Source organism: Anomaloglossus baeobatrachus, chromosome 6, assembly GCF_048569485.1.
Source record: "Anomaloglossus baeobatrachus isolate aAnoBae1 chromosome 6, aAnoBae1.hap1, whole genome shotgun sequence".
Classification (NCBI taxonomy): Eukaryota; Metazoa; Chordata; class Amphibia; order Anura; family Aromobatidae; genus Anomaloglossus; species Anomaloglossus baeobatrachus.
The window spans coordinates 465,108,779-465,124,332 of record NC_134358.1 but is presented as its reverse complement, the minus strand read 5'-3'; the positions used below and the strand labels follow the sequence as shown (position 1 = coordinate 465,124,332).

General features: G+C 40.2%; 1 protein-coding gene across 1 annotated transcript in view; it reads left to right on the top strand.

Annotated features, from left to right (window-relative positions):
- The window catches only part of PLCL2 (phospholipase C like 2), a 296,128-nt gene that overhangs the window by 184,496 nt on the left and 96,078 nt on the right, over positions 1 to 15,554 (top strand). Inside the window, exon 4 of the mRNA XM_075315304.1 lies at positions 12,632 to 12,835. Coding sequence (XP_075171419.1) covers positions 12,632 to 12,835 — 204 coding nt within the window. The remainder of the gene's footprint in view (positions 1 to 12,631; positions 12,836 to 15,554) is intronic.

The following is a 15,554-nucleotide window of genomic DNA, read 5'->3' as shown; positions in this document are numbered from 1 at the left end:
CATGAAGAAAAGCCTTCCCACAGCATGATGCTGCCACCACAGTGTTTTCAGGGTGATGTGCAATATTAATTTCCTGCCATACATAGTGTTTTGCATACAGCCTAAAACTTTCTACTCTGTCTCATCTGAGCACCTTCTTCCACATGCTAGCTTTGTCCCCTACATGGCTTTTTGCAAATTGCAAATGGGACTTCTTATGGTCTGCTTTGAAAAATGTCTTTCATTTTGCCACTTTTCCATAAAAGCCAAATTTGTCGAGTATACGACCAATAATTGTCCTGTATAGAGATTTCCCACCTAAGCTCATCCAGAGTAACCATTAGTCTCTTGGATGCTTCTCTAAGTAGTGCTCTCCTTGCCACAGATGTCAATTTAGGTGGACGGCTATTTGTTGGTAGGTTTGCAGTTTTGTCATACGCCTTCCATTTTTAGATGGTGGATTGAACAGTGCTCCGTGAGATGTTCAGAACTTGGGATATTTCTTTATAACCTAACCCTGCTTTACTCTTCTCCATAACTTTATCCCTGACCTTTCTGATGTGTTTCCCATCATAATATTCAGATTTATATTTTTAAAATATTAATAAAACAATGTATCAATTCCTTGACACTTAAGAAATACTGGCTACTTTTTCTTAGTATAGGACATCAAATCTCAATAAAATACATTTAGTTTTACATGTGTAACATGAAAATAATACAGAAAAGTTAACTGGGTATGAATATTTTTTCAAGGCATGCACATTTGCTGCACTCTAAAATAGCACGGTTATTTGTCAGATTTTTGTTTTTCACAATAAGTTTTTGTTACCGTATTTTATTTTCCCCCCCCAAGTAACTTTACTATTATGGTGTATTCAGAAAATAACAAATGCTAAGGCAATGTAATGTCAGGAAAAGGGAAGACTCAATCAATCAAGAAAAACAAAAACACTATACATGGATCAATAATTAGATTGTCTAAACATCAATATAAAGATATTCCTGGATGTGCATTGATGGATATATATATATATATATATATATATATATATATATATATATATATATATATATATATATATATATATATATATATATATATAATATGTGTGTGTGTATATATATATATATATATATATATATATATATATATAGAGAGAGAGAGAGTGTAATAAGTATTGAACATGTCAGTTTTTTAAGTAAATACAGTAAATCACAAAAGTGAGTACACGCCTCACATTTTTGTAAATATTTTATTATACAGCTTGTATAAGGGCTCTTTTCCACTTGCGTACCGCTCCTGATGTGAGCACATTGGAAGCCATATGCTAATGACCCTCTGCTGCGAGCGTCAGCCGAGGGTCATGCGACTGTTATGTGATTTTGCGATTGTATCACAGGAGCGGAGAAGATGGAGGGAGCACTTTCTCCCTATCCTCCGCGGCCTGTCTCTGCGTGCACTGCACTGCAGTCGCATAACATGCGAATGCAGTGCGATGTTTCACACGCTCCCATAGACTTGTATGTTGGTATGTGAGCCGAGACTCGCTGCATGTCGAGAAATAAAAGGAAAGAAGAAACTGCCTCATTGATTAACACTGGTGCATATGCAATCCAATTTTTTTATCGGATCGCACTCGCACATAAAAATCACAAGTGGAAAAGAGACCTACCAGTGTAAATTTGCTGTGGTCGCTAAATAACTCAATGCACAGCCTTTAATGTCTAAACTGGTGGCAAAAAAGTGAGTACACCTCTAAGTGAAAATGGCCAAATTATGCCCACAGTGTCAATATTTTGAGTTACCGCCATTATTTTCAAGCATTGCCTTAACTCTCTTGTAAATGGAGTTCACTAAAGCTTCACAGGAGTCACTAGAATCCTCTTCCATCCTCCATGACAACATCACGGAGCTGGTGGATGTTAGCGATCTTGTTATCCTCCACCTTCCCTTTGAGGATGCCCCACAGGTGCTCAATAGGATTTAGGTCTAGAGACATGCTTGGTCAGTAATTTACTTTTACCCTCATTTTCTTTAGCAAGGCAGTTGTCATCTCAAAGGTGTGTTTGGGGTCATTATAATGTTGGAGTACTGTCCTGTGGCTGAGGGGATCATGCTCTGTTTCAGTATGTCACAGTATATGTTGGCATTCAAGGTTCCTTCAATGGACTGTAGCTCCTCACAATGGGCACCACTCATGCATCCCCAAACTATGACATTGCCACCGCCATACTTTACTGTAGGCAAGAAACACTTGTCTTTGTACTCCTCATCTGGGTACTGCCACCAACTAAGTTTATATTGGTCTTAACCGTCCACAGGACATTGTTCCAGTGATCTATGTTCTTAGTTTGACAGAGATACAGCGTGGATGGAAAGGGGGTAGGAAGAGGGGAGATGGGTCACCATCTGACATTAACCTGTATCTGCTCCCTGAGTGCCTTAATGTCCCTGGGCGGGTGCTCCCCCCATCCCCCCGTCACATGTCTAGTCCCTTGTTGTCCCTCCACTCTCTCGGTCTAATGCCAAAGCCAGTGAATGCACTAGACGTCGCCACTACAGTAATAAGACACAGGGGAGGGAAGACAGACAGGGGGACATAGACAAAAAGGATATACAGCAAAGTTTACTGCTGCAGTCAAACATCAGGACTGCAGGCGCCGCAGCTCCAACAGCTTCCAAATATTTATTTTCTTCACGTTGATCGGTTTAGAATGAATGGAATTTTATAACATGCATCAGGTGAGAGACTATTTGCCTATATAAAGGGACGTGGAGTTGTCACAAACCAGCTGCACCTGAGATTGAACTAGCCAGGAACTATCAGCAAGAAACGTGTCCTTAACACTTGCACCAAAAGAAAGCAACTATGTTTAATATCCAGAGAATGTGAGACTCAGATCCCAAACCTGTCACAAGTCTACCCAGGACAGGAGACCTTCATGACACACTGCTTGTCTTCAGCAAACTGTTTGCAAACTTTCTTATGCATCATCTTTAGGCTATGTCCGCACGTTGCTTTTTACCTGCTTTTTTGCTGCTTTTTCAACTGCAGCGTTTAATGCCAAAATGGTTGTGTTCTGCTTTTCAAGCAAAGTCTATGGGAATTTGGGTTTCTTGTCCGCACTATGCAGTTCAAACTGCAGCCTTTTTGTTGCAGAACTTTGGTCAAAAACTCAGCTTTGCAGGGCAAAACCCAAATGGCAAAAACAATTGACATGTCAATTGTTTTTGCCATTTGGGTTTTGCACTGCAAAGCTGAGTTTTTGACCAAAGTTCTGTAACAAAAAGGCTGCAGTTTGAACTGCATAGTGCGGACAAGAAACCCAAATTCCCTTAGACTTTGCTTGAAAAGCAGAACACAACCATTTTGGCATTAAACGCTGCAGTTGAAAAAGCAGCAAAAAAGCAGGTAAAAAGCAACGTGCGGACATAGCCTTAGAAGAGGTTTCCTTCCGGGACAACAGCCATGTAGACCAATTTGATGCAGTGTGCAGCATATGGTCTAAGCACTGACAGTCTACCTCCCCCCCCACCTCTTTAACCTCTGCAGCAGTGCTGACAACATGCATAGGGCTATTTTGAAAAGGCAACCACTGGATATAACGCTGCGCACGTGCACTCAACTTCTTTGGTCAACCATGGCGAGGCCTGTACTGAAAGGAACCTGTCTTGTTCAACCACTGCATGGTCTTGGCCACTGTGCTGCAGCTCACTTTCAGGGTGTTGGCAATCTTCTTAAAGCCTAGTCCATCTTTATGTAGAGCAACAATTCTTCTTTACAGATCCTCGGACTATTTTTGCGTAAGGTGCCATGTTGTACTTCCAGTGACCAGTATGAGAGAGTGTGTGAGCGATAACATAAAATGTAACACAGCTGCTCCCATTCACACCTGAGACCTTGTAACACTAATGAATCACATGACACTGGAGAGGGAAAGTGACTACTTGGGCACAATTTGGTCATTTTCACTTAGAAGTGTACTCACTTTTGTTGCCAGTGGCTTAGACATTAATGGCTGTGTGCTGAGTTATTTAGAGGGCACAACAAGTTTACACTGATTACTTTACATTGTATCAGAGTGTTATATCTTTCTATTACTCATATACTGTACTTTAGCTGGAGTGATGACTTTCCATTGGTTTTTGCACCTCTTTCTTCATGTGTTTTTCCCTGTGTCATTTTTCTTTATTACACATAACCTAATTTATGGACATCTGTGGTTTGATTTCTTTGCCTGTGTGGATTGAATGGGTTGCTACTGACATCTGGTGAGAAATTCATGTCAATAGTACATTTAGAAATCTGTTTACTTAGAAAATTGGTGACGTGTTCAATACTCATTTCACCTTCTGTACGAATTTATTACATTCTTGTTATCAAATGATACCTGGCTTAGTAAGAAACACAGAGACACAACCAAAGGATGATAAAACAAACATTTAGGTCAGTTCTGACATAGCCTAAGGTAGAATATTGAATGTTAATCAGATCTCGAAAGAAAGAAGGGGAAAGGCACACGGACACATCGAGATAGAAGAAAAAACTGTAAAGTAATAAGGAATCCGTCAAGGATGAGGAAATGGAGTAATCGGTCAACTACCAACTCATGTGCTTCATGCAATCTCAAGCTCGAAGAGCACAACGTGGGTGACGAAAGCCTTCTTTTTACCCTAGGGGTTAGAGAAAATCTATTTCTTATGACTCAGCATCATCAGCTGAGGGACCAAGCTCCAAACACTAATGTGGGAAAATACCACCTCTTATCAAAACAGTCCTGATTTTATGAAAGAAAAGTCAATTTATTGTTTACAATTATCCAGAAGACTTTCAGTTTAGGCTGACTGAGCGATGCTTCCCAGAACGTGCACTAGTGATCCCGGCTGCCAAAAAAACCCACATGGATATCCACCTACATGTGGTCTTTGGAATATCAGGTTTTTAATTTCCCAACTGAGCCTCCCAATGCAATTTCTTTAACATTACCTCTGCCTGGACGCAGAAGCATCTTGGTTTTGGGAAGTTCCTTTATTTCTGGAGGAAGGAATCCTCGTCATCACAAATGTTTAAGACCAAGTGAATTGAAATACTATGTCACAAGAATGACAAAAGTATTTTAGGAGTGATACCTTTATAGGCTAACCAGAAAAATTATATTAGTGCTAATATAATTTTTCTAGTTAGCCTATAAAGGTATCACTCCTAAAATACTTTTGTCATTCTTGGGACTTAGCCAGAAAAATCAATTGAAATACTAAGTCCCAAGAATGACAAAAGTATTTTAGGAGTGATACCTTTATAGGCTAACCAGAAAAATTATATTAGCACTAATATAATTTTTCTGGTTAGCCTATAAAGGTATCACTCCTAAAATACTTTTGTCATTCTTGGGACTTAGTATTTCAATTGATTTTTCTGGCTAACACGGTACCACAATATTACCCTGTATTGCACATTGTAAGACCAAGAGAGAAATTCTTTCGGTGGTCAAATGCCAGAGCTGTAGCAAAATACCTTGCCTCCATAAGTGAAACATTGATCATTTAGATGTTGTTTCTGCCACTTCCGCAACGTCTCCTCTTCCATATAATCTTCCCATTTATGTACAAAGGTTTCCCAATAGGAGTGAGTAGTGAACATGTCATTTGTTCCAAATTTTTAATATAACTTGGATGTGAAAAGGATGACAAACCTCAAAATTTGCCAATCTGGTAATGTCAAAATGGGACACGGACTGTCTGTATTGTAACACCTGTATTTTAGGTCACCACTCCAGCAATCATTTTATTTCACCAATGGAGTGGTGCTGTAAGGCTGGGGCCATACGGGGACTACTGCGATCCACTTGCATGACACTCGGCTCGTGCTGGCAGCACAGCAGGAGCCGAGTGTCATGCGTGTGTCCTTGCAACTGAAGTCCGTTCGTGCGAGCAGACCTCAGCTGCGGGGGGCTGGCCGGCACTCAGGAGGGGAGGGAGGGATTTCTCTCCCTCTCTCCTGCGTAGCCAGCTATTGCCATTCTCGCACTGCACTAGCGGTACACCGGTGTACCGCGAGTGCAGTGTGATTTTTCTCTCGCCCCATTGACTTGAATGGGTGCGAGAGAAAGAGTCTCAGCTTACAGTCACAGCATGCTGCGATTGTTTTCTCGGTCCGATTAGGGCTGAGAAAATAATCGCTCATGTGTGCTGACACACAGGCTAGAATTGGTCCGAGGGGAATGCGATGTTTTATCGCACTCCACTCGCACTGTTTTTCTCGCCGTGTGGCTTAGGCCTAAATCTAAGTGTCCTCTCTTATACTCCCCCTCCTGCATCTTCATCTGTTTTCAGCATTGCTCTCATCTGTCTCTCGCACTTTGTGACCTGCTGGCAGCTCCAGTGTTTCATGGACTATGCCAGAGGTCATTCTTTAATACTAGTCTAAGAGAGCCTCATTCTTGCTCTCGTAGACTTGTATTGAGAGCTTGTGATTTAAGTTCTGACTTTTGGCCAGTCAGACGTTATGGTCACAAGATGGTGCTGCGGGAGCGGAGTGATGCTGAAAAAAGATGAAAACGCTAGAGGGTGAATATCAAAGTAGGGTCACGGGATTTAGATTGAAAGCACCACTCCGGCAGTGGGAAAAAATGCTCGAGTAGTGCTTTAAGAAAATACAGAAGTTATTTACATGTTTCCTTCAATGAAGGTCCATAGAGTAATTTACAGAATTATTATTTTATTTATTTTTTTTTTACATAATATTGGAATCTATAGATGAGGTTACCTCTGATGGACACATCACATTCTAATGATCCATAGAAGCTACAGTCATGCTCAAAAGTGTTGGCACCATTGAAATTGTTCCAGACAATGAAGTTTTTCTCCTAGAAAATTATTGCAATTACACGTTTTGCTATACGCATGTTTATTTATTTTATGTTTATTGGAACAACACAAAAAAACAGAGAAAAAAGGCAAATTGGATATAAGTACACACAAACCACCCAAATAGTCTGAACATAATTGTGGGTATGCATTGCAACTTTGTTTCAAGCATGTTATGCTCATTCAAGCTCACCAGTAGCAAGTAACAGGTGTGGGCAATAGGAAAATCACACCTGAAGTCAGATAAAAAGGGAGGGAGAAGTTGACTCAATCTTTGCATTGTGTGTCATGGAGTACAGAAAGAGGAGAAGAAAACCATCTGAGGACTTGAGAGCCAATATTGTTGAAAAATATCATCAATCTCAAGATTACAGTCCATCTCCAGAGATCTTGATGTTCCTTTGTCCACGGTGCGCAACATAATCAAAAACTTTACAACCCATGGCACTGTTGCTAATCTCCATGAACAACAGAGAAAAATTGATCAAAGTTTGCAATGCAGATTAGTTAAAATGGTGGTCAAGCAGCCCCAATCAAGTTCCAAAGAACTGTAAGTTGTGCGGTAGGCTTCGGGTGTATCAGTGTCAATGTAATTTACCTGTCGACATTCAAATGAAATCCTATGGCATGAGATCAAGGAGGATCCCACTGCTGACACTGAGACATAAGAACTCTAGACTTCAGTTTGCTAAAATGTATGCGAGTAAGCCAAAATCCTTCTGGGAAAGCGTCTTGTGCACAGATGCGACCAAAATAGAGCTTTTTTTGTAAAGCACATCATTCTACTGTTTACCGAAAACGGAATGAGGCCTTCAAAAAATGCACACTGCATACAGTCAAAAATAGTGGAGGATAAAATATGTTTTGGGGTTGTTTTGCTGCCTTTGGCACTGGGTGCCTTGACTGTGTGCAAGGCATCATGAAATCTGAAAATTATCAAAGTTTTGTTGTGTCACAATATACAATAGTGCCCAGTGTCAAAAAGCTGGGTTTTCATCCTATTACTCGGGTCTTTCAGCAGGAATGTGACTCCAAACATACTTCAAGAAGCACCCATACATGGATGGAAATAAAGAGCTGGAGAGTTCTGAAGTGGCAGCAATAAGTCAGTATCTAAATCCATTGAAAACCTGTGGAGAGATTTTAAAATTGCTGTTGGGAGAAGACGCCTGCAAATATGAGAGACCTGGAGCAGTTTGTAATAGAAGAGTGGCCCAAAATTTCAGTTGAGAGTTGGAAGAAGCTTGTAGATGGTTATAGGAAGGGATTGATTGCAGCTCCAAAGGGTATGCAACCAAATATTAAGTTGAGGTTGCCAACAATTTTGTCTTGCTCTTTTTTAAAGTTTTGTGTGAAATTATGTCCATTTTGCCTTTTTTTTCAGTTTTTTTTTTTTTTTTGTTTTTGTTTTTTTTGTGCTGTTCTACTACACACTAAGAAAAGAACGTTTATAACAAAACATGTAATTGCAATATTTTTTTTTTTTTGTTTAAGATTCTTCATTTTCTGGAACAATTTCAGGGGTGCCAACACTCGTCCATGACTGTTATGGCTACTGCTCCTCGCAACCCGCTTTCCCCTCCAGATTAATATCATAATTTTGTGTCATTTGACCTAAAACTTTTTTTCATGTTATTTTTATATTAGTGATGTTTTAACTTTATTTTTTTATTACACCCCGAATGAAACATTTCACCTTTTCTTTCTACTGGGATCTCATCAGCTTAGTGATTAGTGATCCTACAATCCCAAAAACTGCATATGGCACCAATTAAGGAGCAATTCATTGCATAGGTAGTGATATAGTTATAGTGAAGATATTTAGTTCATTTGAGCAGTGGGCTGGAAAAGTGATATTTTTTTTTTAAGGAGAAATGTGTTTGGCGTAGTTGTCATCCATCTTGTCCCCAGGGAGATATTCCAATAAAATCCACTTGTTTAATAAATTCATTAAAAAAAAAAACTGTACAAACTTTGGGTTCTCACATACAAAAAAGACAAGAGTCACAACCAGCACTGGACACTAGATGCGTTTCGATCAGAGACTGATCTTAGACTCACCAAGTCTAAGATCAGTCTGTGATCGAAACACTTCTGGTGTCTGTTGCTGGTTGTGACTCCTGTCTTTTTTTCCTGTGTGAGAACCACAAGTTTGTACCATTTTTAATGAATTTTTTAAAATGGAATTTATTGGAATATCTGGAAGCTGGTTCCTTTTTTCTCATTTCCCTATATACACATGCTGACAACAGCAGCGGGATCTCGTGCTTCCAAGACATCAGAAGATTAGATGTCCGGAATGTGGTGAGCTGGACTATACCTATTCCATCCATCTTGACTCACTTTTTTAGTCATAGGGGGGAGCAGAAATCTTCTCCTCCCAGAATACAGTGAATATATGTAGAACGTAGTAGAACATTTTAAAAATATACTACTACATATATAACAAAGAGGCTGGCCTCCATGTTTCAGGGCTCCTCTTCTCCTTTATGCTGAAGATTTGAGTTGGTAGGCAGGCCAACATAGTACAGTGGAACCTCGCTTAACGAGTAACCCAAAACGAGAATTTCGCTTAACAAGCAAAGCTTTCTGTAAATTTGTAACTCTGTTTATGAGAAAACTTTGCTGTAGGAGCAAAATACTCACCGCACACACTTCCGGTACCGGACATCCACCACGCTCTGACCCGCACTTGCAGTCCACACAAACACACACAAGCACGCACACACATACATACAGTATTATGCTCACCTTACCTTCTGTTCCACCGCCGGCCTCATGGTTCTTGTAGTCCGCTGGTACATTGCGACGTCCTTGCGGCGAACTACAAGACCCAGGAGGCCGGCAATGGAACGGAAAGTAAGGTGCGCTTAATATGTGTATCTTCAGTTCCATCACCGGCCTCCTGGGTCCTGTAGTTTGCCGCTCCACTCCAGGCTGTGCATCGGCAACCATAGTGACGAAGCAGGAACTTCCCCTGTCAGACGCTACTCAAAGGCAGCGCGCTGGCCAATCAGAGGCAAGCGTCTCCTGCCTTTGACGTTAGCGCTCTGGCAGCGGAAGTTCCTCCCTCGTCGTTATGGTAACCCGATACATAGCCCGTACCAAAGAACAGCAAGTCCCAGGAGACCGGCGATGGAACGGAAAGTAAGGTGAGAATAATATGTGCGTGTTTGTGAGTTTGTGTGTGTTTTGTGCATGAGTGGAATGACACAGTAGGGGACTAGGATGGGACATTTAACAAGTTGTGGAACGAATTGTCTGCATTGCAATGATTTCCTATGGGAAATCTTGATTTGCTGAACGAGTAACTTGGTTAACAAGCACACTGCCAGAATGGATTGTTCTCATTAACCAGGGTTCCACTGTATCTGCAAGTGGATTTCCCTCATGGAGGAAGCCATTGCTGTTCAGAGCCTCATCAGTCGTCATTTCTTGCCAAAGAGTGAAAAAAAGATCTAAATTGCTCTCGTAAACGGAGTATATTTAAATTGGCATAGAAAAGGTAATTTCATTGCCAAAGCAGTGATTACTGGAACCAGAGAAAGCTCTGTGACAAAAATTGTCTTTGCACCTCAACAACTGGTAGACACCTCACTATTTGAGAAGCACTGCTCTACTACCATTCAGGGCTCAACACACTTGATGCTTAGGTTCCTTTCATTACTAGTGAGCATCTTCAGGGCTTGTCTGGAAACCAACTGAGGTTTTTTATTTTTCAAGTGCCTACAATATATACCGTAGCTCATCCATAACAACAAATGCAATCATGTTTTTTGCTTTTAATACTGTATTATAAGATTGTTACTATTGTATTGATTGGTATTTCTTTGCCACCTACATCTTTTTATGATTTTTTTTTAAGTGCCACCAATGATTTCCTATCCATGACCCTTTCTGCAATCCACAACTAAATTGTCCTTCAAAGTTTATTTTTTGTTGTGGTCTCATGTACGTTAATGCATTTCCCCGTCAACCTTTATAACTCTAATTGACTTCTGCTCCATTTCTCCAAGAGCAACTCTATTGCCAATTAGTTAAACATTTCGTTTTAGATGTCCTAGAGGCAGTTATGTTCTCGAAATAGAGCAGCTTGTTTGTGTTTGGCCGGCACAGTTTTGCTGTTGAGACGCTGCTGCATTAAATGAGTATTGAGTCTACAATCCAATTTAGGATATCGGATTAATCCCCTTGGACATAGTAGCTTGTCAGTGATTATTGACTTTTCATTGCTGAGCTGCTACTCCTCTTCCAGGTGAACAATATAATGACTTGTTTGCAGTACCCAACTGTGCTGGAGCCTATGGGTAATTTGAATTTTTCTGATGGTAGATCAAAGCAGCAATATATATATACTATACATACTTCTATACCACAATATATATTTATATTATATTACTCGTACTGCTGTACTATATGCACTATACATACAGTTATGGCCAAAAGAGTTGGCACCCTTGAAATTGATCCAGAAATGTAAGTATTTCTCCCAGAAAATTATTGCAATTACACATGTTTTGTTATACACGTCTATTTCCTTTGTGTGTATTGAACAGAGGGAAAAAAAGGAAAATTTGACATAGTATTACACAAAACCCTAAAAATGGGCAAGACAAAGTTGGTTACACCTTTCCGGAATTGTAGGTAAACGACTTTGTTTCAACTGTGTCATGCTTGTTCAAACTCACCTGTAGCAAGTAACAGGTGTGGGCAATATGAAAATAACATATGAAAACAGATAAAAGGGGAGAAGTTGACTCAATCTGTGCATTGTGTGTCTGTGTGCGTCACATTAAGCATGGAGAACAGAAAGGGGAGAAGAGAACTGTCTGAGGACTTGAGAACCAACATTGTTGAAAAATATCAATAATCTAAACGTTACAAGTCCATCCCTAGACATCTTGATGTTCCTTTGTCCACGGTGCACAACATAGTCAAAAAGTTTACAATCCATGGCACTGTAGTTAATCTCCCTGCACTGGAACGGCAGAGAAAAATTGATGAAAGATTGAAACACTTGATAGTCTGGATGTTGGATAAGCAACCAATCAAGTTCCAAAGAAATTCAAGCTGTTCTGCTTAAACATAAAATAGCTAGACTGCACTTTGCCAAAATGTACTTGAGTAAGCCAAAATCTTTCCAGGAGAGCATCTTGTGGACAAATAAAATCAAGATGGAGCTTTTTGGTAAAACATATTTTACGGTTTACCGAAAACGGAATGAGGCCTACAAAACAAAGAACACAGTACCTACAGTGAAATATGGTGGAGGTTCAAAGATGCTTTGGAGTTGTATTGGTGCCTCTGGCACTGAGTGCCTTCACTCATCATGAAATCTGAAGATTACCAAAGGATTATGTTTGGAAATGTAGTGTCGAGTGTCAGAAAGCTGGCTTTGCATCCTAGGTCATGAGTCTTCTAGTAGGACAATGACTCGAAACAATTTTGTTTTTTTTGTTTTTTCATTTTTGGAGTTTTGTGTGAAAGCATGTCCAAGTTCCCTTTTTTACAACTTTATTTTCTTTGTGTGTGTTGGAACAGCACAAAAAAACAAACTTGTGTATGACAAAACGTGTAATTGCAATAATTTTCTGGGAGAAATAGTTCATTTTCTGGACCAATTTCAAGTGTGCCAACAATGTCTGCCATGACTGTAGTATTGTACTATACATGCACTATTCGTACTACTATACTTTACATACAACTGTACTATATATTTACTATACCTACTACTATACTATACACTAATACAATTTTTTTTTTCTCTTTTTAAATGCGCAGAATGCTGTTGTTTCATTTAAAGAGCTGTGTGGACTTTCCCCTGTAGCTAATCTTATGCAGTGTATCATGGCTCTGTCAACGCGCCTAGCTGGACCTGACAACACCCCAGTAGTTGTCATGAATCTCACAGATCAGTATCCCACCATGGAGCTACAAGGCACGGTTCCAGAGGTCATGAAAAGGATTTTAACAGCATATGACTCTGTGAGTATTTCTGTCATAATTATTGCAGATATTGAAAAGTACTAACAGTGAATTATTTTTTTTTATTCTGAGCAGTAGACCTTATTGACGTGCCTAAATGTACTCAGTGGAATTATAAAACCCATTGGGGATCATAGGACCATATTGTATCTTTGTACCTCCAACGTCACATGAAGTGTTTCTATCAGATTCACCACTGGTCTGAGAATGAACAGGCATCTTTCTGCATCCCCTTCACTATTTTACCACCTCCAACCACCCCCTCTGCAGGGAGCAATAGCACCATCCTATTCAAGAGCATGAGACCATGTTGTAGATTCCTGCACAGCCATATGGTTAGAAACTAAAGTATCTGCTTTAATCGTTATCGGTGGGGTCCTAGACGTCAGTGCTTTAATTTGGAGCACAAATGTGCTCTGATGCTCGTTTGGTTCTGACATGTTACTAACCCCGTTCGAAAATGTGACAATGGTACGTCATACTTGGGTTGTCGGTGTATGGAGCAGGTTCAGGAGTTGCGATCGATCCATCCCATATTAGTATGGAAGGACGGGTCTCATGGCGCGCTTATCGCCATTCAGAAGGCAGATGCTTTTAATTCATGTCCTTTATTCAAAAAGCATATACAGGTCTACGCATTTCACAGGTTTCAGCCCCCTTCCTCAGGACAATTTTGAATGACAGGATGATGACGATCATCCTGTCATTCAAAAGTGACCTGAGGAAGAGGGCTGAGACCCTTGAAACGCATAGACCTGTATATGCTTTTTGAATAAAGGACATGGATTAAAAGCCTCTGTCTCCTGAATGGTGATAAGCGCGCCATGAGACCCGTCCTTCCATACTAATATTGAATCTAATTCTGCAGAGCTGCGGCTATTCATCCTACAACCACGTCTTTATAGGAGTTGTGACTGACACAACCCCTATAGGTGAGTGCATACATTTTTCTTATCAACTGTTATACCAGATAAGAGCCTATTGCGCTTTTTCTCCACAGTCTCCTGATCCATCCATCTCGGCAGATGCCAGTTGTTTTACCGCTAGCTCTTATCACTGCTTTTTAAATATGTAAATGCCACTCCCAATCATTGACATTCCCCAGCTCCTCTTCATCCATCCCAAAGCACCCTTTTGCCCCCCTGCAATCTAAATCCATCTATGAAGCCCAATTTAATAGGATAACGTCGTTTGTAATCTGTATTCTATACTACTATACTATAGTATTGCGGTATATAGACCAACCAATGAAGGGCGCCGGTATATAGACCAACCCTAAAGACTCCACAGTTACATCAGCAGAAAAATAAAAAGTTATGGGTCTCAGAAAATGGTGACACAAATGTAATTGTCTTCTTTTACAATTTTTTTTCACCACTTAGAGCTGCTGGGAACTCGGTGCAGCTGGGAGAGCACTATGAATTCCCATGGCTGTCCCGCTCTATTTTCAGACCTATGGGAGCTTGTCGGCCAAGAATTACTTTTTATTTAATTCGCTAATATATTTTGCAATCAGTAATGTCATTGTTCGAATTTTACTTATGTTACCTATGGTATTTTTGCTTCTTTTTTTTCTTTAGAATAATCATTTCATGGATAGAATGAAATGTAAAAATTCAGCCCTCATATAAAGAGTTGGCACTGGAAGAGATGTCATGTTAATATTTGAAAGCCAATATTGACTCATTTATTTTATTCCCGTATGACTGACATAAGGTCAGCAGTGAGAATGTTAGAAGAGCAGAGACATTTGTTTAAATAGTACACTGTTTAAGATTTCATGGTGTTTGCTTACGAGACTAAAGAGTGTAGTGTGTAATAAAAGCGCCCAAGAAAATGTACTTACCCTCGTAAAGTTATGTTTTCTTAATTAAAGCATTAAGGGATTAGGTCCAAAGTCCCCTAAACACGGTAAATAGTGTTTGACTAAACCATGGCTCGGTTTACTGGCAGCTATCTTTGCTGACTCTCCCATACCCATGAGCGCTCCTGTGTTTTTTATGAGAGAGCCACCACCAGACATCTCTGGCAGCTCATCTCAAGGGAAAAAAAAAGATCAGCAGTCCAAAATCAGACATGCCAGATACTTCTCTCTAGATATGATCTGTTGACCAAACCCTCTGATATCAGCAGGTTGGCTGACATTGGTGCAATGCGTAAGGGGTACATAAGACCACATTTGTATTGGAGGGCTCATTAGGAGCCAGATTTCTATCCAAAATCTCAATGATATAAAGGTGCCAATTACAAATATTACAGATCAAAATTCCCTTAGACTAACTGATGTGACAGTCTAAGAAAATAAGGTGAACTGTTATGAATACGTTTTCCAGTTTGGGGCTCCCTCTTGTGATCAGTGCTGGCAGTGCAGTTGATGTGTGGAATGAAAGCGACACACCTGCAGAGAACTGGCGATCAGGGTCAGATTGGGCTATTTAGCTTAGTAGCTTTCTCTTGTTACTTGCCGGTGGTCAATTGCTCCTGTGTGTTAAGGACATTCTGTAACCAGCCCTGCTCACTTCCAGAACTACTCTCAGATAAGTGGTCTTTGTACCGCCGCTGTTTGGTTTTCCACTTTCTTGTTGCTTTTTCTGCTTTGATACTAATGCATGATTCCTATTTTGTCTGTGTGGAGTTCTTGGTGGAATGGGATCATTCCCTGCTGGGAGTGTCTGTATACTTAGCTTCATGATTCTGCAAGGTTTGTTTGTCATGCTTG